The 27,958-nt window shown below is 41.4% G+C and overlaps 2 protein-coding genes across 2 annotated transcripts in view; both read right to left on the bottom strand.

Moving 5' to 3' along the window:
* Positions 1 to 16,394, bottom strand: part of plch1 (phospholipase C, eta 1) — a 61,809-nt gene extending 45,415 nt beyond the window's left edge. The window contains exons 1-2 of the mRNA XM_007888906.2: positions 16,288 to 16,394; positions 4,228 to 4,354 (exon numbers count right to left, since the gene is read on the bottom strand). Coding sequence (XP_007887097.2) covers positions 4,228 to 4,306 — 79 coding nt within the window. The 5' untranslated portion in view covers positions 4,307 to 4,354; positions 16,288 to 16,394. The remainder of the gene's footprint in view (positions 1 to 4,227; positions 4,355 to 16,287) is intronic.
* A 5,746-nt stretch (positions 16,395 to 22,140) lies between these two features.
* Positions 22,141 to 27,825, bottom strand: c18h3orf33 (c18h3orf33 homolog (H. sapiens)). The gene is made up of 5 exons (XM_007888883.2): positions 27,717 to 27,825; positions 26,899 to 26,958; positions 26,070 to 26,223; positions 23,070 to 23,230; positions 22,141 to 22,769 (listed from the first exon to the last, which is right to left on the bottom strand). Exons 1-5 carry the CDS (start codon positions 27,810 to 27,812, stop codon positions 22,491 to 22,493), a joined length of 750 nt encoding a protein of 249 aa, XP_007887074.2. The 5' UTR covers positions 27,813 to 27,825; the 3' UTR covers positions 22,141 to 22,490.
* Positions 27,826 to 27,958: the final 133 nt, after the last annotated feature.

Below are 27,958 nucleotides of genomic sequence, written 5' to 3'. Positions count from 1 at the left end.
ATTGATGTCACATGAAGTTATTGTTGTAAAGTATGAGCAGACCATTTGGCCCATCAAGTCTTCACAGGGTAGTCTGTCCCTTTCATTCCCATTTCCCGGCATCATTAGAAATTTGTCTCCATTTGGTACCAGTATTTTAAAGCTCTCAAAAAGGTGCCAGTGAACCAGGAATGAATTGAAGCATACAGTGGCTAAAAATCAGGAATCCAATGGTAATCAAATTCAGTAGCCCAGTCATCAAATGTGGTAACTTTCAAAAATAAGACACCGACTAGTCAATTTGTTTTGGGAAGGTTCCTGGGCAAGTTCCGTGTTTTGGGTTAATTTCTTTCCTTCTCTCCGAAAGCTTCAGGCAATTGCTAGAAACATAGTTGTACAGTCAGCTCTCTACTATAGCTCAGTTGAGTCACTAATTTGTGAAGCTTGAAGCAGACTATTCAATCACAGAGACCATCACAGTGGAGTGCAGAATCCACTTCACATCAGGGAGGCACCGGGTGATGATCAGGTACATGAAACCAGACTCAATTTTCAAAATCCATTGCTCTGGTGTAACAAAGGATGAATCAATCGTGGAGCCCAAATTACTGCAGACAGAGAATTGAACCCGTGACCATCAGGTCTGTGACGTTTCTGCGCAAACAAATCTGCACAAACTCTACTTCAGTGAGTGACTAGTGAACTGGCTCCCTGGAAAATGGTGTTTGTTTCAAGAACAAATATACATGTCTGAGAGAAAATAATATCTGGGGATACAGTATATGTAATTTTGTTGTATATAGTTTAGGACACAACAAGTCAAGTGACTGCCAGGATGGTGGAAGGCGAATTAGGTGGACCTTGGTCTTCTTCTGCCCAGCAAATTCTTATGTTCGGTGTTACACAGTTAAGAGGCCTAACCTATCCAGCTTATGATGGTACAAGCTATTCGAGAACTATTATACTCTAATTCTTTATGTCCTACTCTTTGCTCCCAGACTTACATAAGGTTTCTTTTCCAATGTATTTAAATGTTGATGATCTTCACTCCAACTACTCACATGTGTCAATGCTCTCATTCCCACTCTCTCTCTCATACACCTCATCCCCATTAGAACACTGACGATTGGACATTCAAATTAAAAATAGGCTTCTCGAGTTTACAGTAAGCTCCCTTAGACTTGTTCTAAGCAACAAAATTGATGTTCACTTATAAGTTCAGAACAGGAATCAACTGCAAAGCTGTCTGCTGGAGAGAACCCAAATGTCTTCAAAGTAGGATTATAGCAATTCATTAGACATTTCCCAAACTACCGTTGAACCACAGTTACAGAGACCATGAAATGTGCCACCCACTGACTTCAATGTTTTATTCAAAAATTCAAATTTGAAATGGATCCTTTTCTATTCATTGCTTCACCTCCAAAGGAACACAATTAGTAGTGGAAATGTCACTGATCATTCATCAACTTTTGTGAAAGAACCTTGGGGTTCTGTAGAGAAAATAGAACAAGTTTGCTGGAGAGGCTGATCACACTTAGTAAACTCCAGCTATAAATACATCGGATGTGATATTATAACAACAATTTACATTCGGCTTTTGCACGTTTCACATCAGGACAATGTTACAAAGCGCTTCACGGGATGTACTGTGAAATGCAGTCACTGCATGTGTTTTTGTATGATACAAATATATATATATATATATAATCCTTGTATTTGATATAGCGTCTTATCACATCTTCCAGATGTCTCAAAGCGCTTCACAGTACACTTTAAAGTGAATTGACTGCATGATTTGTGGGCAAAACGTAGCAGCCAATTGCACACAGCGGCGCCAATTGCACAAACAAGTGTGCATTGAGTGATCAAATTATTATTCATTTTGTAGGCTAATGCGTCAGCCAATTTTGTGCACAGTAATGTCCCACAGCCATCAAGTGAACGACCAATTGCTTTTATGATGGTTGCTGTGCTACACAAAGCAGCCATTGTAAAACATGTCAGTGAACCTCGCCTGCAAAGGTAGGATTTGCATTTGGCAAGTACAGCGCGAACACTAAATGGAAGTCATTAACTTTCGTTGATGAAAAGAAAAACCCAATAAATGTGCTGGCTTAAGACACAATGTGAACACAGGCAGCTGAACACAAAACTCCGCAGAGATCGTTTCAGCTCCGGCCACCTGAATCCAAACAGAATTTGCCCTTTGTCAGATACATTTCAAAGAAACAGGTAATTTCTGTGTACAAAAACTCGGCCGCAGTAGAAATCTGTTGGACAATAATCGGACATAAAACACAATGATTCAACGTAGAGATTATCAAATGTGAAACTAGCCTGACTTTCAATTAGCTGAAACAACTCTTAAATTTACGTTTTGTTTGTAAATCTAACATTTAATGGTAAGGTTGATTTCTCTGACCAAGTTAGTTGGTTAGTTAGCTTTGATGCGAGAACAGCAGCCAATTCCACTGAAAAGAGGTTTTGCAGCATCATTCCTGCCAGCACAGTCACTTAATACATAACTGTGTCACACTGTTTATGAACAGAAGAATTTGCTCAGTGAAAGAAGATCAAGGTCCACGTAGTTCGCCTTCCACCATCCCGGCTTGGGATTGCTGATATCATGGAAAGCTTCAACTGAACATTTCGGCCAACCTAAAAACTTTTTATATTTTTTTNAAACTAAGGAATTTAACACACAGAGACTGGGACGCTCGTCGACAATTGAATACTTCACTAGGATCCAACCTGTCCAGTTTAGTTAACAACAGAGAGTCCTGTATTTGGCAACACATCTTACCCCCCATTGGAAACAGCAAAGGAAGTTGCCTGCTACGACCGAGTCTGTCAAGGGGCGAAACTGAAACTCGCTTCCAACAGCTCTTCCCAGGGAATGGAGTCAATATCTGCCAATCTTCATGTGAACACGCAACCTTTCATTTCTCTTCAAACGATCTCATCTCAACAGTTCATAAATACACTATACTGTATAGCACACACATTATATGTCAGACGAGGGCACAAAAATCGCAGAGGGAGGGTCAAATAAATAATACCTGTAAAACACCTGTATATTGAAACTGTTTGCCAGGATGAACACTATTGCAAATTAAGCATTTCAGATTTCATTTAACGTAGTCTTTAACGAATGAAATCTGGAGAGAAAAAAAATCATTTTTGATGTCTAATATGTTTAAGAAAACCATGATGAATTCACAAGTAAACTGGATCCTGGAATATTATTGCTACAAGTGCATATTGCAATTTTGAAATGGGCTCAACCTTCACATGAAAGGGTCCGCAACAGGGAGTGAGAAGAACGAGAATCTTTTCATCCTTTCATTGTGGCACTGTGCCAGGGGAAAAACTTGCACGAAGCAAGAGAGTTCCTTTCAGAAAGAATCATTTGTGCCACAAATGGAATCACACCGAGAGCAATGCTGTTATTACAGCATTAAATTAAAAATTGATCTCGAGTCAACACAGAAGAAATACTCCTGTACATCATCACCCTCTTGTGTCCAAAGAGTGTATCCAAGAAGCAGGAAAGGAATTATAAAAAGCTCGATTATTCAGCAGTTACAATTGGCAGGACGTTACATTGCAATACTTTGCTCCACTTCAGAGAATAATAGGAAGTGAGCAGGAGTCCGATCACAGCGTGGCTGCGGGACTTGAGAAGAACTCCAACCACACCCGGGAAGAGATTACGTTTAGAAAGAACCCTTTTCGTACCTAAATTATATTATCTGAATCCACAATGCACAACTGCCCAGAGACAGACCCATTAAATAAATGTCTATGTTTGTTTCACCAACAGTTAAGTTAAATCTAAAGTCAATGAGTATCAAACACAGTAAAATTGTGTAAACCACTTTAGCCTCTTTTTTAAGAGGTGGCTCTAGCCTTGAGAACTCTTGCATCAATTCTCAAGTACATACTAACTAAACTAACTAACGTGTAGCGGAAAGCAAATGGTACAAAGCTTGCCTGCAAAATAGACAGTTACTTTGCTTTGCAGGTAATCCTGTGAAATGTTTGGAGACGTCCTCACGATATTGAAGCACTATATGAAAGATTATTACTGTTATGAAGTTAACTTATACACATTTTGCCAACTTGATCACCATTATTCAGAGCATTTGATTCTTCTTACTTAATTATAATCTGCAAAGGAAATGGTATGTGTATGTATTATAGACATGAAAATAAAATAAGAAAAAGTAAGACAAGGCAGCTTACCGTGAAATACACCGTTCCCTGCTAAAAAGTGTCTGCAGTATTGTTGACCACCACTTCTTTTCAGGACCCAGGAGTTCATTCTAAATCAATAGTAGAATCTGGCTATTTATGCTTCGATGTAAACAAACTGCAAAATAAAAACAAATAATCAGGTAATGTGTAGGTTACCAGATCAAACGAGGAGCTGACGTGTGTGTGAAGTGGGGGAAAGGAAGGGCAACAGCTGAATTTATCTAATGGGCTTAACCGATTTAATAGTGCAGCCAGATCAGCCTCATGGTGAAATTGGATCATTTAGCAGTTTTAAAGTGGATTAAGGAGCGACCAACTTTGCTTACTGACCAAAAGAGTCTCAACAACAATCAAACAAACATAATTACCTCTGAACACAATTTTCTGGAAACACACACACACACACCACACACACGTACATTCGATAATCTTAAAGAGTGTTTGATTTCAGTGTAATTTTTCAAGACACCACCTATAAATAACATGTCTCAACCCCACACAGTAATAACATTACAATGCCTCTCACAGTCCTTAACCAATATAATTTCCGAGCCCTATGTTTGACTATCAAATATATCTCTGTCTCCAGTACATGGAAACTGCAATCCACATTAAAATAATAATGGATTATTAATAAGAAATAAAATGCTAGAAATTAAATTCAACAATCCCGATAGCAATTATAAAAGAAAAACACTTGATTTAGTCCCATGATTCAGGTACCGCTCAATCATCCACATATTAAATTGAGAGAAGTGGAAAAAGTATGAATTATGAATGGATCAAGTGCTGCCTTTATACATAAATGCATTTTGAAAAAGAATTGATAACTTTAAAGCGAAATTAAATATTTGTATGTTTCTTCCACGAAATATGCAGTCACTACACTTTACAGTATATTCTGTGAAGCGCTTTGAGACATCTCGAAGACGTGATAAGGCGCCGTATCAAATGCAAAGATTATTATTATTATTTATTTTCAGAAGAGGAATATATATACAGTATGGAAATCTGCGTTGTTTATCTCTGTCCTCTGCTACACTATGCAACAAATATCTTGTTTGTAGTGACAAATTATTGTCCTCCAATCAGCCAATTGTCACTACCGTCTCAGCTTCTCTCTTTAACCGCACGGTCCTCTCTCTCCCTCTGTTTCATCACTTTCACCCGTACAGCAGCCACACACTGCAAACCTTTGCAAATCTCCTCGGTCTAGTGATTCCATCCAATCTTTGCTTCACCCAAAGTAAAGACTAACCTATTCGATGGTGGAAGTTAGTACCATTCGCCTGCAAATTGCTGGATTGTACAGTCACGTCAGCCATTATAAGAGAATTTAGTAGCATCATTATCACATGTCTATACAAAGATCCAGCAGACAGGATAATCGGTGGTGGGCCAATTGCTAACTCCTCAGGCAGGCAGTCAGCAAAGACTCAAAGATTGCGAGATGATTGTGGACAAAAATTGAGTTTGCAGGTTTCTCATCTCATCCGGAGACACAATGCTGAGAAAGAAGATTAAAACCTGCCAACGTAAGCCTTGGCCTCCTCCCGGTACATAGCCCCCTCCCCCCCAGTGCAGACTCGACTACTCAGTTTCCAGTTGTTGTTGGCTCAGTAACCCAATCCCATCCTCCTCCTTCCTAGGCCTCTGATCTTTGCTTAGAAGATTGAAACATCGAAAACTGAGTGAATAAAGATGAAGGGTCACAGAGAACAGTGTTTGTCTGTGTAGAGATCAGAATTCCTCCTGGTATCCTGTCCAACAACCCTCCAGATCAAATTGATCACAACTGTTTGCAGGGAGATTGCTACCACAAATTGGCTGCCAAGTAAATAGTCACTACACTTACAGTAAATCCCATGAAGCGCTTAAATGAGTCGTCCTCCTGACATGAAAAGTGCTGTATCAAATGCAAGGATTAATGGTTAAATTATTAACACTATATCACGCTTAAACCCAATCACACAAGGTAGCACCACGTTCCTAGCGTGAGAATGTCACAAAGGATTTGTGGCAGAGTGCTGGGTTTTATCCCAAATTGCACTGAACACTTTATTGCTGGTGAAGAGGGAAGTTGACGAGTGAAAAGATATTTTACAATGAAGCAAATCACATAGGATTTCACCATCATCCAATGAGTTGTATTTGAATCTGTAATTATTTCACAAGAGCAACTTATGAGACTTGGGCACAACACTAGTTATTGGGATTGCTGGAATATTTATTTACATTGTATGAAGTGAATTAATAATAATAATCAACCTTGTATTTGATATAGCACCGTATCAAGTTGAGACATCTCAGCGATCCCGGCCCAGAAAATATAACTTATTATTATTAATTTATTATTAACAATACATAATAAATAAATAAATTATCAACCTGTCTAACAGGCTGTTACAATAAAAAAACTGGTGACACTAAAAGTCGGAACAAAAGAAAGGACTGACATCCTGCAATAAAGAGGGAGGGGATCGAACCTTCAGCAGCTGTTTTGCTGGCGATGTTGACAGCCAATTTGCCCAGAAATGAATAAAGCAATACTCTCACCGGGGCTTTGGCTTCCACTGTGCAAACCAAGCTTGGCAGATCCTTGCTCCAGCAACTACACGTTACTTTGAAAAGGGCTTTTGAAATAATAATAATAATAATCCTTGCATTTGATACAGCGGCTTATCACGTCATTGAGACGTCTCAAAGCACTTCATAGAATATACTGTGAAGTGAATTGAGTGTATATTTTGTGGGCGAAGCACGGCAGCCAAGGATTGAGTGACCAAGTTTACTGCTAGGTAAACAGAGGCGTGTGGAGTAAGGAAACGTGCCCAAGATTTCATACTTTTTATAAATTTTATAATTTTTTTTNATAAATTAAGCATGAAGAAGAGGGCAACATTAAACTGCGGACTCGATCGCAATGGCAGCTGGACCCAGCTGCTGGTGTTAATTTAAGTCGTAACCCTCGGCAGCCATTAGAAAGGAAATCTTCAACCCATCTGTTGTTTGGACTGTATACAAGCCCATCATCAGGTCCCATGTGTGGTTCCAAAACAGTGGCCCCAAAAGCACAATGTCCCCAGAGAGTTGCTTTTAGCAGCTCGAGCACCTGGGCGCCATCACAGGACAAAGCCAACAGAATGTTCCTTTATATAAAAATAACTGATAAGCGGAAATTGGAGAAGACAATAAAACGTTGAGAAACGACCTTGTATCGACTATCAGGGGGAATGAACAGTAAAATGAGCCAGTGTTTCTCCCTAAAACGTTTCTCTTCGAGAGCAAGGACCGACCAGAAGTATTACTCCTCTCCTGCTTCGCAATCTGATAAACACTAACAGTGGTTCTCACTTTTCCCAGCGTGAAAATCATTTAACTCAGTTAATTAAAATGTTACCATTGCACTAATTGTACACCGTGTTGCGGTGACATTTGTTCCACATTTGCGGACTGGAACAAACACTCAGGATTCGGGGACATCAGGGCAGAATTACATGAAAGTCATACGTTAGCTGAACGTACTTTGCTTCATTGAAATAAGGTCCAACACTTTGATGTCCTTTCATTCTTCAAGACAAATGCTGGCGACTGAATGTAAACTTTTTGGTCTGCTCAACAAGAACAATCCCAGCAATCAACTGCAATTGCTCCAAATCGCTTTGACCTTGCAGGTGCTTAGAGAAATGCACATTCACTCACTCTCTCTCTCATCAACAACTACTTAAAGCGGTCGCACAACTCCTAAAACTATACTAATAATAATCCTCGTATTTGATACAGCGCCTTATCACGGTCTTCGAGACGTCTCAAAGCGCTTCACAGGATACACTGTGTATTTTGTGGGCGAAATGCTGCAGCCAATTGCGCACAGCAGTGTCCCACAAACAGCTGTGGATTGAGTGAGCAATTTTGTTTTCTGAGATTATTAACCCCGGAAAGCTATCGTAAATCGACTAACAACCGTACAATAATGGTATTGTTTGAATTTAGTCCGACTGCTCACCAGGACGACCAGTCTTATCTTCTCCAAGGACAAGTGGAAGAACGCTGAACATGTACTTCGTGCAAGTCTGGTTAATAATAAATAAACACAAAATAATTTGGTCATTCAATCCACTATTACGTGTAATTTTCTGCCAGGTTTCACCTACAAAATATACAGTCAATTCACTTTACAGTATATTCTGTGAAGCGCTTTGAGACATCTCGACAATGTGATAAGGCGCTGTATCATATGCAAGGGTTATGATTATTATTATTAACAATTTGACATCCGATGCAGCATTTCTTTTCATAATATGGCACGGCATGCCAGTGATTTTACCCAAGACCCTGGGATAAACATGTCACGCAAACATCTCACGTTTTAGAACACAAATGCATGAGCAACCGTTAGCAAACTATACCTGAGGCAGTGCTTGCTGGTTGGTACTCAGGGTTACACTGCAGCACGATATTTGCCAAAGGCACAGTTTCATAGAACATTGCGTTCAATAGGTTTTTACAGAAAACTTTACAGAAAACCATTAGTGAGTGGATCACATTAGATACTGGATTTACTGAAAAATATTCTTCTTGAAGTAAAATTACCCTTTCATCTTAACGTTGGAAACTCCCCCTAACCAAGCTGCTCTGTCGGACCAAACAATACCCCCACTCCCTTCTAAACCACGCTGTTTCCTTGCTGCTTTGGTGAAGGGCCATTGGCTGGAAGATAAGTCGACTGTGGAACACGATCCGTGTCGTGAGTGAATGGACAATGTTGGAAAGTAACCCAACACCTCACGTTCAATGTAGCAATGATGTTTTTGAAATATTTATCCACTGTTATGGAGGGAGGGAGGAGAAATTGGAAGAATCAAGCCAAATCTTCTGACAATCACAGTTTTTCTTTTTCCAAAATAAATCCTGCTCATTGTCAAGGCGACTGCTTTAATGGGAATTTATTACACACACACACACACAAAAAAAACACAAACTTCCCACAGCACAATTCCAGCAAAAAGATATATATCATCATCATCCTAAGCACAGTGTTTCATTGAAAGCTATGGGCCGTTTGTTCCATTCATGAGCGAGTGGAAGTGCCAAAAATATACCAAGTGGAAATTCAATCAGCCTCATTAGAGATACCCGACAAGAGCTGATCAATAAAGGAGGTCATTGGACACTGTTATAATACTACCATTATCTTGACATTAATGCTGAATTCATATAACACTGCAGTGATGGGCAGTGAATTGCCACAAATTTGGCAATTTGGAAAAGGAATCAGTTTTGTGGCCTCATCTTTCTGACAACCCCATCCCCCACCAAAACTCAGATTATTTTGGGGTTATAATAATAATCCTTACATTTGATATAGCGCCTTATCATGTCTTCGAGATGTCTCAAACTGCTTCACAGAATACACTGTAAAGTGAATTGCCTGTATTTTGTGGGCGAAACGCGGCAGCCAATTACGCACAGCAGCGTCCCACAAACAGTCGTGGATTGAAAATGACCAATTTATTATTCCAAGTGTTTGCTAAGATATTCATTATCTTAATCTCCTAATTGATAGGCTGTGGATTTGAGGCAAGCGAAATGGCTTCTAAATGCACGATTGAAAAATGGTGTGAATAAACTTATTTCTCCATGGAAAAGCAGCAGAAACTTTGAATTGCAGACTGAGCTTCCTCAATGGACCACAAGTTAATTTATGAAAGCAATCATTTTGTCCTTCATGTCTGTCAAATTTCAGCACAATTTTTCCACGCAAACATGGCTAAGGGCGTAATTTTTAAAGAACTCACCATCCGAATTAGAGAGAACACAATACAGTATATTGTACACTTCATGTGTATTTAAATGTCAAGGGAGCTTTTGCATTAAATGGATAGAATCCAATGTCCTGTCGACATTCTTATTGATCAGCTATTGATAACTTGTTTTGTAAAGAATAAATCAGAGCATGACCCAAGCATAACCTTTTGTTCTAGAAACAGTAGTAGAACGGTAGATTACAACAACAGCAACAACAACTTGCGCAGTAAGTAGGAATCCGGTTGTCAGTCCACTGGCTGATCGCTTTTCTGGGAGTAATAATCCCTTCAAAATAATCAGATTTTTAACTCAAGCTTTGGAGTAACTAGAGGTGTCTTGGAAGTGTCTTACTCTTTCCCTTCCTCCCCGTAAAGAAACATTTTGCCTCTTTCGCTTGACTCTACAGACTCTTCGTCTGACACTACAGCTGAGTTCAGGATCCCATGTGATAATCATGTCTTCACACCCCAGTTAATCATAAGCTCTTCCATCCGTGGCTGAGTAACACACTGACCTCTAGCCCATCATCTTCAAAGTGTAAGAATTTGAAGTCTAACAAACTCTGGTCACATTCCCCAACCCCAACCCCCCCATTTGATCCTCGGTTTCGGAAACCCAGGCCACAATCTGATTGCCATCGCTGTACAGTTCAAACATTAGGGAATGGCTCTGCCCTCTGTCTAGAAATAATATAAACGACTGATGTTACTTGACCGTGAAAGACTTACTTACAAATATAAATTATGTCATGAACTGGCCTCCCTCCACACACACAAAGATTGGCACAAACCAGCAGCCTTGTTGGTTGAGTTTCTTTGCTTACCTGATAGACCATGTTTTTGGTCAGGATTGAATGCTTGTGACTTGGGAGTGTGTGAGCACTGTTAATTCAGAGTGCAGTCGGAGGGCCAACAGGACATGACAGAGTGCAGCCAATCTGTCGGTAATCTCTCGCTTTCCTCTCTCGTGTTTGCTGGGAAATCTACACTGGACTGGGGGCGGGAGGGGATATCAGTGGCCAGATACCCCGATGACCTTTTCTTTTCCACCTGGACTGTGCAGCCTGGAAATGAATATTATTGTAAGTGGTTGAACATCGTATGGTCTGAGACGTTCACCTTGCGGGCAAACTGGTATTCTCTGAGAAAGCCAATAGAGGATTGAACCAGTTTTAATGTTTCGAAATGTATGCAAATCTGGGTGCGTAATTAGCTAACCCTCACTGTGGGACCACTTTCTGGAAGCCTTGCAGCTGTCAATATCTCTCTAACTGAAGTGCTTCAGATTTCCATACTGATACATTGTGCATTGACTGCGAGAGGAATTGATTGGGGGCTGGTATTCTGAATGGCTTGGAGTTGGGGTGGGAGTGGGGAAGAAAAAGGCAGAGGGGAAGCACAAGGGAGAGATGTGTGTACGTACACAAAGCACTTAAAACACACAAAAAAGCACCAGGGCCTCTACATTCAATATAAAATTAAAACCAGATTTACATATGCCCAAACTGATTGAACAAGAAGGGTTACGCTTGCTCTTAAAGGTTGAGAATATTGCTCTGGAGTGATCACAAGGTGGGCCATGAAGCTTGTCTTTATTATCTGCAGCCTGTGATGCCTCTACAAGGTGCTGCACTGGGTGGTTAAAGCTTTGCATCATTCAGACAGAGGGTGTTGGGAGGAGGTGGGGATGTTCGAGTCTCTGGCCAAGTGTTTGAGGTTATTCCATCGGAATATTTCATGGCCACGTATGAATCATGTAGAGGAACACGTTGATCAGAGCTTGTGTACCTTTCCTCGAGATACCAAACATCAAATCACATTGTAATTCCTCTTAATAATAATAATAATCCTTGCATTTGATATAGCGCTTTTCATGTCTTCAAGACGTCTCAAAAGCACGTCACAGAATATACTGTTGTTGTACTTTGAATTGACTGCAATATTTTGTGGGTGAAATGCAACAGCCAATATGACACCGTAGTGTCTCACAGTGACATTTTTTAAAAAAAATTTTTTGAAGGGATTATTATACCTGAAAAAGCGATCCACCAATCAACTAACAACCGGGTTCCTACTTACTGATAGGTAAACAGGGGCGTGTGGAGTAAGGAAACTTGCCCCCGGTAATCAAGTGGGCAATATAGATTCCATGGCACGATTAAAAAAAAGGGAATATCTCCCAATATCTTGGCCAACACTCCTCCAGATTAACTCCCCATTTAATTCCTGGGACCTCACTTCATTTGCCTACAGTCATTTACTTGTCTGACATCTGGACCATAAAGTTCTATAAAAGTGCAACATGCTCAACGCAATAACACAAAAAATATACTCTTAGAGAGACAGTACACTTGAAGATGGAGGGTTTTGGGGGGGGCCGAGAATCACATCGTGTTACATGTCCTGCCTGATGAAGTACTACATTATTATCTACATTACACTTACCCGGGCGGGGGGGTGAGTGGGTGGGAGGCTGAGACACTTCCTGACTTTTCACACAATTGCTCGACCCTATTGCTGGTGGCTGTCACAGCAACCAAAATCACTGTCTGAGGAATTTCTGGTGATCTGCACTGAATCCTTCACACAAATCACACGGGAAACAGCACTTTGTGTTCACCGCCTAATTCCCCATTAACAGGCAGCACAGAGCAGTCTCCAAGTCTCTGGATAGTTACAGACACGAAGACTCCTCACTGAGGAAGTGGGGGGATTTCTTGGATATATGCAGTATGCCACTGGACTGAATGGTGTGGCAACAAGTGTAGAATGAACTTCATGCAGGAGATGAATAGAGTTTTTAAACAGAGTGGGTACTGAAGATAGTGGAAGATACAGAGAGCTGTGCAGCCCAGTAATCTGGTCCACTCTGGCAGTGACACAAGCAAGTTTTGAAAGGTTTGAATAGTCATTCCATAATAATAATAATCCTTGCATTTGATATCGCGTCTTTGAGACGTCTCAAAGCGCTTCACAGGATACATTGTAAAGGGAATCGAGTGAATCTTTTGTAGGCAAAATGCGGTAGCCAATTGCGCACAGCAAACAGTCGTGGTTTGAGTGAACAATTTATTATTATCTTCCATATAATCAAGGTTATTTTTAAAATATTTTATTTTTTCTAAAACATGGCAGATTCAATTCTGGAGAGTCCACACTACTCCAGATCACACATCACTTTTTAATAGGCTGATAAGACCTATACCCCAGACAACATGATAGAGTGGGGCCCTGGAGCAAGCTGAGGGCACCTAATCTTTTTCATTTGTATCCAGGCAACAAACGGCATCAACCAGAGAACTGATGTGATTTTTACCCTGTTGAGCCCCTCTCACCAAACTGATTGTGCTATGTGACTAACATGGAGCAGGCTTCACACCAAATGTGGAAGTAAAGTGGACCGGATGACAGCCTTCACTACTGTAAACAGGGTGCAACACAAACCACGTTCCTTTGTTTCTCCTTTGATGTTACACAATTCACTCTCTGCGCATAATGCACTTTTGGAAAACTGTGAGCAAAACACACTATTAAAATAATAATAATCCTTGCATTTGATACAGCGCCTTATCACGTCTTCCAGGCGTCTGAAAGTGCTTCACAGGATATACTGCAAAAGGAATTGACTGTATATTTTGTGGGAAAAACACGGCAGCCAATTGCGCACAGCAGCATCTCACAAACAGTCGTGGATTGAGTGAACAAATTATTGTTTTTGAAGTGATTATTACCCCCGGAAAAGCAATCTGCCAATCGACTAACAACCGGGTTTCCCACTTACTGCCGGGTAAACAGGCGTGTGGAGTAAGGAAACCTGCCCAACATTTTGCCCTGCCGGGAATCGAACCCAGGTCCTCTCGCTTGAGACGAGTGCTCTAATCACTGAGCTACAGGACTCCACCATTAACAGTGACTCAAACGATATATTATATAATGATTTACTGATACTTTATACTATTAGTAACATACACACATTGAAAATGTGTGGATTTTATTCCATTAGCACTACATTGCCTTTAGATAATACAACAATATCACTCCATCAATTTATTTCCCCATCAAGCAGGTGATCTATTGATCTATAAGGTAATTAGTAAATGATTTTCTTTAACAAAAGAAGTGTGTTATCCTTCACCTGGCTGCTCGTTCCACGTGTTTCACATGTTAAGAAATGTGAAATCAGACAGTTATTCCCAGGTATTCTCTCTGTCCTCCCCTCCTCCAGACTCTGCCAGTCTAATTACATTGCGTCCCAGCATCATAAGGTCTGTGCAATTAATTTCCATGAACCAATGACAACACATGTCCCTGGGATTTAGGGAACTGCAGCCTGAATCAATTCCTAGTTGGCAACATCAGTTAAGAACCACCATCTAAACTGCTGTAACTGAAATACAACGACTATATAGCAGTAGGGAACGTTTCCGTTTAGCACTAAACGTGTACAGTAATCTTTTAGTATTCAACGGTTAAGATTCTTTTAAAAAACAACCTAATTCTGTTCGAGTGGAGATAAAAGTGGGCTGATTAGCAGTACATGCTGTTGGGTCTGTGGAGACCTGTAATAAATAATACATGGTGTGAGGAGCAGCAACAAAGAGCTTTGTCCAATAACATGCAAATTGGTTAACACATTTCCCCCACAAAATTACAGTATATTCTGTGAAGTGCTTTGAGAAGTCTCAAAGATGTGATAAGGCGCTATATCAAATGCAAGGATTATTATTACAACACAGACTGAGGTTTGATTATCAGGTGCATTTGATTATAATTTTTTTAAAAAACCATACAATAATCTGAATAATGGACCTTTCTATATTTGACCCATACCGCTACTCCGGTGTGGGTAAAATATCAAAGCAAGCTACAAGGCAGTAAAGCGCTCTCATTTACAGTGTGGAGGGACAGTCGGCGGTTTACACAAAGCAGGTGTGGCAGTAAACTGTGAAGCCAAGCGCAAACTCACACACTATCAAAGGCAAGCTCTCACAAATTCAAACGCCAACGCTAACAGACAAATTATGGCAAAGTGGAATCGTTCTGCAAGTCCATTGGTTGTTGTCCATTTGAATACAATGTGATGCAGGGATTCAGTTTCGTAAGCACAACAGAGCGAGACAGAGTTAGCACATCTACAGAACAGGTTTAAAAAGGTGCTGAGTTGTCATTTATTGAGAGTGTTATTGTTAGTATTGTTCCCCAATTTGGGGTTCAGATAAGCCAACAGAAAATGCAGGGAGAAATCCAGTGAGCTTTTTTTTGAAGCGGCAAAGGTCACAAAGTCTCTAACTACAGGTTCACTGAGCAAACATTAAGCAGGAATCCGAGCACTATTTAATTCTAAAACTTGCAGTTCTCTGGTGCTGTTGGAAGAAAGTGATATTATATTGAAAACAGCCTTCAGCTCTTTGTCTCAAAGACTCAATTAATCACCTGACCCCCAACTTAAATTATTGCCCCCGAGGAGTTGAGATTTATTCCTTTTTTTGATTGCCTTTTTACACATTTTATGAAAAAACTGCCTTCATTTACTTGTTCAGCTTATTTTTAGTTCCTGCCTCTCTCCTTAAAAGATTTCCAGGGATAATAAGCCCTTCAAAAACAAAATTTGGTCACTCAATCCCCGGCTGTTTGTGGGGACGTCGCTGTGCGCAATTGGCCGCCGCGTTTCACTCACAAAATACACAATCAATTGACTTTACAGTATATCCTGTGAAGCGCTTTGAGACGTCTCTAAGACGCGATAAGGCTCTGTATCAAATGTAAGTATTATTATTATTATCACCTTCTCAGGCAAACTATTGAAAACTTGAAGAGACAACAAAGTGAAGTGTATCACAGACAACAAAAGAAATGTATCAAGAACCAAACATTAGGAATTGTTTAGCAACTGAGTAACAGGTTACACAGCGGAATCCTGACACAGGCACTCAATGCCCCACCACTTGGTTGGGTTTCCCTCAACATAGAGCTAATATGTTCAGAAGCGAGAGGTGGGGGGTACTGGGGGGGGGGGTACTGGGGGGGGGTGGGGGGTACTGGGGGGTGGGGGTGGGGGGTACTGGGGGGGGGGTACTGGGGGGGGGGGGGGGGGGTACTGGGGGGGGGGGGTACTGGGGGGGGGGGGTACTGGGGGTGGGGGGGTACTGGGGGGGTACTGGGGGGGGGGGGGGGTATTAAGTCAAACAGTTCTCAGCTTTTTCAAGTCTTAAATACATTTTACAATGGGGGAAAAACATACCTTAAGAGGTTCTCACACTTCAGAGGAAGACACTGTAGCAGCACATTCCCTGACTTTCAAGTTGCAACAAAGACAAATACTCTGGAAAACGCACTGAGCGAAAGCCTCCCAGGAACTGAGCTGAGTGTGAGCTGAGCTGAGTGTGAGCTGAGCTGTGTGTGAGCTGAGCTGTGTGTGAGCTGAGTGTGAGCTGAGCTGTGTGTGAGCTGAGCTGTGTGTGAGCTGAGCTGAGTGTGTGCTGAGCTGTGTGAGCTGAGCTGTGTGTGAGCTGTGTGTGAGTGAGCTGAGCTGTGTGTGAGCTGTGTGTGAGCTGAGCTGAGTGTGAGCTGAGTGTGTGCTGAGTGTGAGCTGAGCTGTGTGTGTGAGTTGAGTGTGTGCTGTGTGTGAGCTGAGCTGTGAGTGAGCTGTGTGTGAGTGAGCTGTGTGTGTGAGCTGAGCTGTGTGTGAGCTGAGTGTGAGCTGAGCTGAGCTGTGTGTGAGCTGAGTGTGAGCTGAGCTGTGTGGGTGAGCTGTGTGTGAGCTGTGTGTGAGCTGAGCTGTGTGTGTGTGAGCTGAGTGTGAGTGAGCTGTGTGTGTGAGCTGTGAGTGAGCTGTGTGTGTGTGAGCTGAGTGTGAGTGAGCTGAGCTGTGTGTGTGAGCTGAGCTGTGTGTGAGCTGAGTGTGAGCACCTCCACCACAACCTGCCCTCCCATTCAAACCCCCATGACTATGGGTTTGAGTATCCCTGAAAACAAGACCTGGAGGATCTGGACTGGGATTGCACTTTTCTTTCCTCTGGATTCCAAGACCAGCGACTGACATTGATACAGCGCCTTCGCTGGTCACTGTGCCATATTGAAGTACCACTTACGTAGTCCTCAATATATGCATTTGTTGTGTTTCCCCCAATTTTAAAGCCGGTCCCACTCTCCAATTTGGCCTTTCTGTGACAAATAACTCCCTAAACAAACTTGGGGTCAGCCAAGATGCAGCAAAGGGTTTGCCGAAGGCGCCCACTCTGCAGGGCCAGGGGATGCAGTAGAAAGCTGCCAATTGAATCGCAATTACAGGGTGTCCACAAAGTCTTCTTACACCTGTTACAAACCCGGGATGTGAGACCACAGAGGAGCGGAGACGAGCTGTCAGAGATGCACATCACCTCTTCACTCCATCCATGTTCCAAAGGATGTGGTACCAAACATGACGACCGGTCATTATCTGCCATGAAAATGATCGCACTCACACATTTACTCTGACACTCACACACTCACTCACTCACTGACACACTCACAAAGACACTCACACTCACTTACTCAGACACTCACTGACATGCTCATAAAGACACTCACACACAACCTCACTCAGACACTCACACACACTCACTCACATAGACTCACTCACTCACACACAGACTCACTCACTCACACACAGACTCACTCACTCACACACAGACTCACTCAGACACTCACTAAGACACACACAGACTCACTCGCTCACTCACTCACACACAGACTCACTCAGACACTCACTAAGACACGCACACAGACTCACTCGCTCACTCACTCACTCACTGACACAGTCACTCACACATGCTCACTCAGACACTCGCTCACAGATTCACTCACTCGCTCACTCACTCAGACACTCACTCATTCACTCACAGACACACTCACTCACTCGCACACACATGCTCACTCAGACACTCGCTCACTCACTGACAGACTCACTCACTCGCACACACACGCTCACTCAGACACTCGCTCACTCACTGACAGACTCACTCACTCGCACACACACGCTCACTCAGACACTCGCTCACAGACTCACTCACTCACACCGGTCCTCTGGACATTCTAAATACCGTTAAACATTTGTACTGAATACAATTAAGCATCATTCTGCCACATGTTTCAGGTGTTGCATTTTGTGGGCAAAACAAATATTGAGCCTGAAACTGGATTTCAATAACATCATCGTTTATTATTTATCAGGTTGCACAAATATTTTGCTCAACAAGGCCATTACTGTCAACACAATTGAGTATTCTACCTTTTTTTAAAAAAAAACTGGTTACAATGTCAATAGCTACAACCGGTTTTATAAAAGTTAGGATGTGATTTACAATCCCCGCAGTTCACTGTCGAGGCAGATTATAAGGTATAATGTTCAGTGTCCGGCTGCATGTTATGCGGTTCTCTGAGAATCAGCCCTCAGTTCTGCTGCACTGGGTTTTATGACTTCTTCCCATTGTGTGTTGCTGAGCGCCAGGGTTTCAGCGCAGCCTTTCAAGGCTCCAACTGCCCACAGCTTGATGGCTCAAAGTCTATATTCACTAATCAGCTTTCTATCCACCTTCCATTTCAAATTCTCCCACCAATTGGAGCAAACAAATGCAGCCCTCGTCATGGTTACTTTGCACAACAATGCGGTCTTTTGTCATTCAATCGAGCTCTGAGGGAAGAAAACCTGAGAGGTCTTTGTCTAACCGAACGAAGTTAGTAAAAACAATATCATCTCATGGGTTTGTGATTTCTTTCAGAGTTTACGTGCACATCCTTTGGTAATAAAGTATACTGTACGTTATTAAAAAAAAGGCATTTTACTTGTTTCACTTTTAAGCTTAAAGCTACACAATATATTCATATACTACAACAAGTCCTTTATTTGGATACAGCACCTCATCATGTCGTTGAGACGTCTCAAAGTGCTTCACAAGCGTTACTGTTAAATATAGTGACTATATTTGTAGCAGATTTTAAATATGAGATTCTTCAAACAGAAATTATTTTTGTTTTGTCGCATGGTTTTTTTTTAGAAGTCCCTTTACTTTAACTTCTTAAATCATTAATTAAAACAATTACGCCAATTAGTATGTTAAACACAATATGTATAGATATATTGATAAATAGAATATATATTGGAAATCAAAAGCAAAATACTGCATGTGCTGGAAACCTGAAATAAAAACAGGAGTCGCTGGGAACATGCAGCAGGTCAGGCAGCATCCATGGAGAGAGGAAAGTGTAAAGTGCTACCCCACGTGAAGGGCGATTTATAAAAGCAAATTGTTGTTGTTTATCACACACGTGTTTAGATGTTTACAATAAACACTTAAAACATGGCCACACAGAACACACCCAGTATCCTAATTGTCTTAAATACTGCATAGATTGAGCTTTCCTTAAGGCTTTGAGCTGTGGTGTATTTTGAGCAGTCAGTCGCCTCGTGTGCTACTGCTGAAGTTAGTTATCCATAAGAACGTTGGAGTAACTGGTCTTTTTATATGCACCTAAACCATTGGAAATACTGTTTTGCTTTATTTGCTGAAAGGATTGCTAAATGCAGTCATCAACTACGATGTCTTAACATCACGGAAGAGTGGTCGCCTTTGTTGACTAAAATGAGGCGACTTCTTTGATGTAATGTTCAATCATTGGTTGCATTGTTATCCATCACAATGGTATCATCAGGATTTATAACTGATTATATAGGATTTAAAATAAAGATTAAATAGCCAAGCCATTCTTTGTGGTATTTTCCTTTGAACGTAGTTACAAAGTTGCGAGGCTTTTCCTTGTTTTCCCACCACTTTTTTTCTTCTTCTATTCCAAATTTGGCACTAAATACACCCTCGAGTGCTTTGCCTGAATGGCTCCTTGGCAAGTTATTGTGCTCTTCAATCAATGGAGGGAAATCACAGCAGTCATACATGCAGTACTATCAAGCAGGGATCACTGTATAGTGATGAGGAGCCAGAATACCTGAGGCATGAATGTGATCCCGAGTCAGGAGAAACAAGGCCAACAGCAGCAACCAAACCATACCCGATCTGAGGCCAACTAATCGGTATAGACCGAGGGCAATACGATTATCTCACCAATCCGTGGAATGATTAAGTAACAACAACAACTTGCATTTACATATAGCGCTCCTCACGCAGGGTGGCGTCCCAGGATAACGCCCCATAATTTAGCAAGTTATGTTCGGGGGGGGGGAACAAAAAAANTAATTTATACGTAACTATTTGTAGGCAAGTATTTGTACAACACAATTTTTTAAAAAAATTAAGCTACGATAACTCCCTTGCATGGTACGAGCCGGGCACTCTAGAATGAATACTATCGAGCCAACTATAACATACACCTTTCACCTGCCCATCCCCTTTGGCTCCCACCTGTGCCTCGGGTGCCCAGCCAGCAGTATTAAGTGCTTTGAGACGTCCTCCCAAAATGCATGCCATAAATGTAAATTGTATGTACATTTCCAACAGGTAAGTTATTTAGAATGCGCTCTGGGGATGATCACGTGAAAGATTTTATTACTGGAGCCAAAAAGACCAATGGAGGGGAGGGCGGGGAGACAAATCTTGTTGAAAGATCCCAATCGACAGGGGACTGGGGTTGTTTGAGAAGCTGCGGAGGCTTCTGGTGTGGCTGCTGATATGAACATCTTAGGTTTCACTTTTTGAGCTTGACTGAATATCTGACTGGCTGATCGTTGAGTCGCATCATATTTCTGTCGTTTAACTTGCCGGAGATAATTACACTTTCACAGAACATCAGTGTGGAAATGCACACCTGTGATCAGGAGCCAAGCCTTCAAGAGGTAACCCTGGGATACAGACTGAACTCAACCACTTAAAATAGAAAGAAATGATAGGGCGTCTTACCTATAGGAATCCCACTTTTTCTGAATCTGACACCAAACATGAAGACCTTCAGTATAAAAACTGTTACTAGAAGTAGCAGTAAAGCTGTATTCTTGTCGATAAACTACTCAACACTGAATAGTGTTTTCTTTTCCAAAGGAGAACAACACAAAATTCTTAATCTTAATTCCTCTGTTTGTCTCCCTCTTGTAGAGTAATATTATTCCAGTTGTGGTCTAACAGTTTACACAGTTAACTATACAACAACTTTTTTTCTACGTTTTTAATGTAACCCAATACCTTATTTACCCATTTTAAACTTTCACAAAATTTGAAGATATTAGAATAAAAAAGTTATTAATTTGCAAAAGAAATTCTAAATGCCAGTTCAAGCAAGAGAAAGACCAGTAATATTTCTGTAGCTCAGTGGTTAGAGCACTCGCCTCACAAGTGAGACCTGGGTTTGATTCCCGGCAGGTCAGGGCGAAACCTTGGGCAAGTTTCCTTACTCCACACCTGTAGCTCAGTGGTTAGAGCACTCGCTTTGCAAGCGAGAGACCTGAGTTCAATTCCAGGCAGAGGGCGAAACCTTGGGCAAGTTTCCTTACTCCACACAGAGCCTAATAATAATCCCTCCAAAAAACAAAAAAAACAATAATAAATTGATCATTTTCAATCCACGACTGTTTGTGGGACATTGCTGTGTGCAATTGGCTGCTGCGTTCGCCCACAAATATAGTCAATTCACTTTGCAGTATATTCTGTGAAGCACTTTGAGATGTCGAGAAGACGTGAAAAGCGCTATATCAAATGCAAGGATTATTATTATTATGATAATAATCCCTCAAGACAAATAAATAAATAATAATTTGGTCACTCAATCCACGACTGTTTGTGGGACACTGCTGTGCACAATTGGCTGCGCGTTTCGCCCACAAATATACAGTCAATTCACTTTACGGTCTATTCTGTGAAGCGCTTTGAGACGTCGAGAAGACGTGAAAAGCGCTATATCAAATGCAAGGATTATTATTATTATTATTATATCAGCAGCAGCCCAAACCACCATATTTGAGATAATAATAATTTGTTTTATGTGGGTAAGATTCAGAGATTACACCATGAAAGGCAGAGCAGCTGGGTTAGTAAAACAACATGAAACATTACCTTAAAAAACATTCTGTAACTTTAAGACCAAACCAAAGAATAAAGTGCGATCTATTAGACTGATCTGCATTTAACATCATGCACGTGTTACATTAACTGGAAAGTAACATGAACTGTTTATTGACTTGTTTTACTTCAGAACAATGTGTAACAATTACAGAGTCCAATGTGAATTTACAAGCTGACTTTACAATACAGGTCTGAGACTTTTGTTTAAAAAAATACAATACAGGCTTTCAAGAAGCTTCATTCTAGAAATGTTGATTTGCTCCACACGTCAGTCACAGCTAGAAATATGTTTTTGTTTTAAGGATACGATATAGCAGTTATCAGTCATCTTTTGCCGAGTGAGCTGACAGTTCACTTAAAGCTGTATTACACCAACATTCTGAGGATCAATGTTGTCAACTCATTGTTTACCAAAACCCTTAATCCATGAAGTCAGATTTTTTAAATTCTGGAAAATTGTGTCCCGCTGATGTTGTATATTGTGGGTGATTCTTTCCGTTAGAGTGGGTTCTTTCCAGATACCTCTGCCTTTTGTCTGTGCTTTCAGTTCTGCTTTGATGAGTTTTGTTTGCAATTTCCAGTATAGTTTCGAGTTGGAATCTAGGCCCTTGATAGCAACAGTCCGTCCAAGACCTTGTCTGAGAATCTCTTCGTTTAGACAGATAGTGAAAAACCTACCCTACGAGCGGGAGAGAAAAAAATAGTGAATTTAAAAAAATTCAATACGCTTTCATGCCTCAAACCAAATGAACTCGAGTGTTTTACAAAATAACTTAATTTTCAAATCCACTGGGATTAGATACAGCTCCTCCTAACTCTACACACACCCCCAAAAATTGTAGGATAACATAGTTTTATAAAATATGTCACACAGAAAAGTGTTTTTGTCCACGGGACAAAAATAGTTATTGAAAGGTAACATCCACAGGACATAGAGCAGTGGTAGAGAACAGATCTATTGCGGTGAAACAGGACTTACCTTATTTTTTCTAACAATACAATCAATAATTGAATCTTCCCTTCCAAGAAGTTGAAACCAAACTATGTTAGAAGGTTTTATTTGTTCTTGTAACCAGATTCTAGCTTCGTCAGTCATTTGCAATCCAGCCATTCTGATCATCAACAGACCACTTGATTGCCCTGAGGAAAATACAAACGTTTCTTTAATAATCGTGGGATGAAATAAATGAAGCTATGCTTGAGGTGTCATAGCCGATAGGTAGCCTATCCAACATGGAGAACCAGAGAACAATTCCCTTAAGGCTTACCGACAAACCCGTGTGCTAAAAGCACTTACACAGGAAACAATGTTAATTTCCGTGCCCATCTTATTGAAAATATTCACAGACCAAATGTAATACTGAATATAGAACTTGTCATATGATACATTGAACATCAAGGAACACCTATTCATGCACCCTCGGGCAATCTATTCCTCCGTTATAATGAAGTCTTTCTGAATGGAGCATTTACAGGATAAAATGTCTGAGGCAGGGAGATTTCCCTTCGAAGATTAGTCTTTCCTTTTAGCTATTCATTTCAACAGCAGGTTCAATGAAGCCAGGTGGTAAAACTACTTCATGTGAGAGATGGTCTGGGAGTTGAGTCTCTTTTTTCCAATAAAGGCAACCATAATGCTGTGCCCTGGAGGAAACAATTTATAGATGAATCTCATTTATAGGAAAGGGAACTTATATTGAAAGCTAGTCTGTACATAACCATTTGCTTTTTCAAGGGGAAGAAGAAAAAAATCTTCCAACTCACAGCATGGGAACATCAATTATGATTATTTCAATCTATGATGAACAGGGAGAGGTGAAATTATTGAAAAATAAACGAGCTGGTAGTTATAATTTATTAATAGAAAGGGAATTTAATTTTAGTTTAATATTTTTTGATGGCAGAAATCAATCAGAGAACAACAACTTGCATTTATAGAGCGCCCCTCACGTGGGGTAACGTCTCGGAGTGCTTAGCACAGCAGCAATGCCAGTAATGCAGAATGTGAAAATAATTGGTAAGAGATTGAGCTTTGACAACTGACGGCTGAGTCAAGACATTTTTGATCATGACTGAATGGCAATGCATTCCTTCAAAATAAAAAAAACTACAAAGAAACCAAAAAAGATTGCAACCCATGTGTAACAGCAAAGATACTCACTGTCCAGTTGGACAAAAGTCAAACAGTATCAGGTATAAGTGAACCGGTAATTATTACCCCAAAGTGTTGCCACTGAAGACACAAGACGTCATGCTTTGATTCCCAAATGACTACTTATCATAGATCACCGTTCTATTCTAGGCTGTCAATGTCAGACAAGTGTTGAGAATTACATGTGTGATCAGCAAGAGTGACAGATTGCAAAGGTATTTAGACATACACAGCTGTGTTTATTTTTTAATCTCACATACATACACAAACGAAGGTTGCATTTTTAAAATCAAATTGAGCATATACCAATCCTAATGAGTGCTCTGTAGCAGACTGGCAAGATATGTCATTTACACTGCATACCAAATACCCTTCAAATACAGACATTAATAACATTTCCCTAAACAGAGCTTTCTTTGCGTACCAGTACACAGTACTCATTACGCCTTAATGAGGTAAGCATTATTTAACAGTTTCAAGTTGTCACGAGCAGCATTTTGAGACGTTGTGCGGAAATCCCTGTGTTTATTCCTGTTAGGTTTTCGGTACTTAAATGATCTTTGGAACAGCCAAAACTGGTTCTGGGAGTGGAAATACTGGAGGAAATGCCATTTTTCTGCAATTTTGTCTGCAATTATTAAAAATGACAATCGTTTCAGTTGACCGACCAGTGGCAGACCTCTCAATCATCTCTGCCCATTGTTTCTAAAATCTGATCAATTCCTCTACATAACGTGCAGGGTACCACAATTTATTAAAGACAAGAATAAAAAGCATAAAATTGAGCAAGATCATCATCATATTTGTTCATGGGCCACAGTTTCTGAGGGTTGCTCCCCCACATTTTGCGGTACAATCTTTAATAGTGTTTCCTTTCACATGTATGACTAGGCTGGAATGATTTCTATTATTTGACAACACAGATCTCATCTAGTACTGACTTGAAAAGCAGAAGAACGTGTCTTACCAGTTGTGCAGAAAATGTAAAGCATTGTTTCCCGATTAATTAGTGTTTGCTATCTTATGGTGCGCACCTTCTTTTTTTGCTTCATTACCTCAGGGCCATTCTTCTGGAATATAGATCTATAGCACAGTGTTAAACTCAGGTTAGGACTCAATTGGAAATATCCCAAGCTCCTTTAACAGCATCATGGCATCATGATTAAACCCTCTGCTGCTCTCCAGTGGTCACGGCAGATGGGCAGCAGTAGCACAAGTAATTCATCACTGTACTTGAATAGCAGGTCATTTACTGACCATGGGAACCACTTAAACTGCACACAGTATGTAGCTAGGTAGCATAATAAGAGACTCTTACGTTTCCTTTAAGGACTCTGTACGTGCAGCAATGCTTATAACAAGGAAATAGCTTCTCATTTTTTTCCTTCCACTTACCTTAAGACATTTGTCGTTGAATTTAGGTGAGGAAAGCTGACAGTCTGATTAGACCTGTTAAGTTTACTGCCCAAGGAAGCTCGATATAGAATATATTGTGGAATATCATTCAAATTGCATATCAATGCATAGAGCGAGTGCATCGACAAATTCCACCTCCAGAGGGGACAGTCAAGGCACAGGATAAAGATGCTACTTGTAAATACATGGAGACATTGTTGAATAAGTGCCACAATGATGTCAGAAGCATGTAAATGTGCATCTCAAACCTTCAGAAGTTGAATATAAATGGTGCAGAACTTCCTATCTGACCCATCGGAATAATTTAATTGAGCTAAGCTTCCTGTTTTCTGAGCTATGTCTTCAGTTCACATACCAGTATGATTATTCATTGTTTTTTTGGAAAATTGCGTTTTCAACTCGGTTACTTACATTTTCTTTGTAAAGATGAAATAAAGGGAAGAGCAATGGGAACATGTTCTACTTCCAGTCCCTTTTCCGTTATACGATGCACTTTACCTCGAAGTTGAACTTGTTTTTGTATGAAGGTGTCTGGTACGTCTAAAACAGTACTAAATTTAGTACTCTGTGACGATGAAAAGAAATTCATGATTGATCATTCAACATTTATATCAGTATTTTGTAATCAAAGATATTCTGAATAGAAGGTTAGCATTTCAAAAATATTCATAAATCTCTGTTCAACCACTACGAATAAAGATCTTGCAAGATACATTTTATACAAGCTTTTAAACTGGCAAACAGAAGAGTGAAGACTCAATCCACCAGAGCCACTTTACTTAAGTTTTCACAAACAGTCGACAACGACAACAAATTACACTTGTATAGCGCGTGTATTCATGTCGGAAAGATGTCCCAGAACGCTGGACAATCAGGGGTTTTGGACCCGAACTGGGATCACAGTCTGATGAACCTTAATGCCATTGTCCATATTTCTGATCACTGGAGAAGTCCCCGTTTATCAGTAAAGTTTGGATTGACTCAATAAGGAATCGCAATGAAAAATGCCATCAGGTAGATCCCCAAATACAATAAAGCTTTGTAAAACTGCTCGCAGTAATGATTCAAATGCACGTCTTCTGCCGTTTTGGTGGAGGAGGGGGTAAATACTGTCGCGGTTTCAATAGAAGCACAACCCACAATTTGAAAATTCATTGGGGTTAGAGAGTCATGATCTGGAAGCAACAAAACAAAACAGAAATGTGGTTTACAAGATATGGTCGCCCTAAAGATGTCTTACAAGTCTAACGCTTCGCGCTAAGATCAGGATTCCAGCCCCCGCCAACGCTGGGCTGAGGATCTGCAAAACACAAACCAACCACAAGGTCACCCCACAAGATGTCTCACCTCCTCAGTTACCCCCCCCCCCCCCCCAACACCCCCCCCCCCCCCCCCCCAACACCAACACCGCCGGCTGGCCAACACCCGCTGATGCCGACTCCCCGCTGGTAATAATATTCCTGGCGTTTGACCCGGCGCCGGATCACGTCTTCGAGACGTCACAAAGCGCTTCGCGGGACACAGCGTAAAGTGTAGTGACTGTGCGATTTGCGGGCGAAACGCAGCAGCCGATTGCGCCCGGCGACGACGTCCCCACAAACAGCCGCGGATTCGAAGTGACCACATTATTATTATTATTAGTAGTATTATCAATGTTATTATTAAGGGATTATTACCCCCGGGGAAAGCGATGGCCGCCGCGGTTCATCCGCATAACACACAGTCACTACACTTTACGGTGTGTCCTGTGAGGCGCTTTGTGACGCCAGGACTGTTATTATTATTATTATTATTATTATTATTATTATCGAAAAACAAACATGTGCACAAATAGATGCCCTGAGGCTGTGACCCCGCCCCCATGTGACTCCGCCCCCTGACTGCGGCCACGCCCCCTCACGACGTCAACGCCCTCCACTGTGGCCACGCCCCCCGAAACCCCGCCCCCTCCTACGGTATCACCGTCGCCCCGGCGGCCGGGCTGACAGGGACAGGGACAGGGTGAGAGCCCCCACTCCCCCCCCCCCCCCCGCTCCCGGCCCCCACTCTCTCTCTGACCCGGAGCGCGAGGAGATGTCGGTCCAAAAAGCCCGCGGCCGCCTCGACACCGCCAGCCGCCGGGGGCTGCGCGCGCCGCTCCCTCCCCTCGGACATCGTCGGCGCTCGGGCTGTCACTGCGCCTGCGCGGATACGTCACCGTCACCGCCCCACCCCCCCCGCGGGGGGAGGGAGGAGGGGGCGGGGCCAGTGTCATCCCTGTGTGTGTGTGTCTATCTCTGTGTCTCTGTCTATCTGTGTGT

Source organism: Callorhinchus milii, unplaced genomic scaffold (genome assembly GCF_018977255.1).
Source record: "Callorhinchus milii isolate IMCB2004 unplaced genomic scaffold, IMCB_Cmil_1.0 Scaffold11, whole genome shotgun sequence".
Taxonomy (NCBI): Eukaryota; Metazoa; Chordata; class Chondrichthyes; order Chimaeriformes; family Callorhinchidae; genus Callorhinchus; species Callorhinchus milii.
Note: the sequence above shows the minus strand (reverse complement) of the source record. Positions and strands in the feature narration are given on the sequence as shown.

Excerpts from the sequence above, each read along its gene's own strand:
- c18h3orf33 (XM_007888883.2), bottom strand. The coding sequence starts at position 27,812 with ATGTCCGAGGGGAGGGAGCGGCGCGCGCAGCCCCCGGCGGCTGGCGGT. Across the intron at positions 26,959-27,716 it reads GACATCTCCTCGCGCTCCGG|ATCCTCAGCCCAGCGTTGGC; the intron begins GTCAGAGAGAGA and ends TGTGTTTTGCAG. Across the intron at positions 22,770-23,069 it reads GTATTGTTAGAAAAAATAAG|GGTAGGTTTTTCACTATCTG; the intron begins GTAAGTCCTGTT and ends TCCCGCTCGTAG.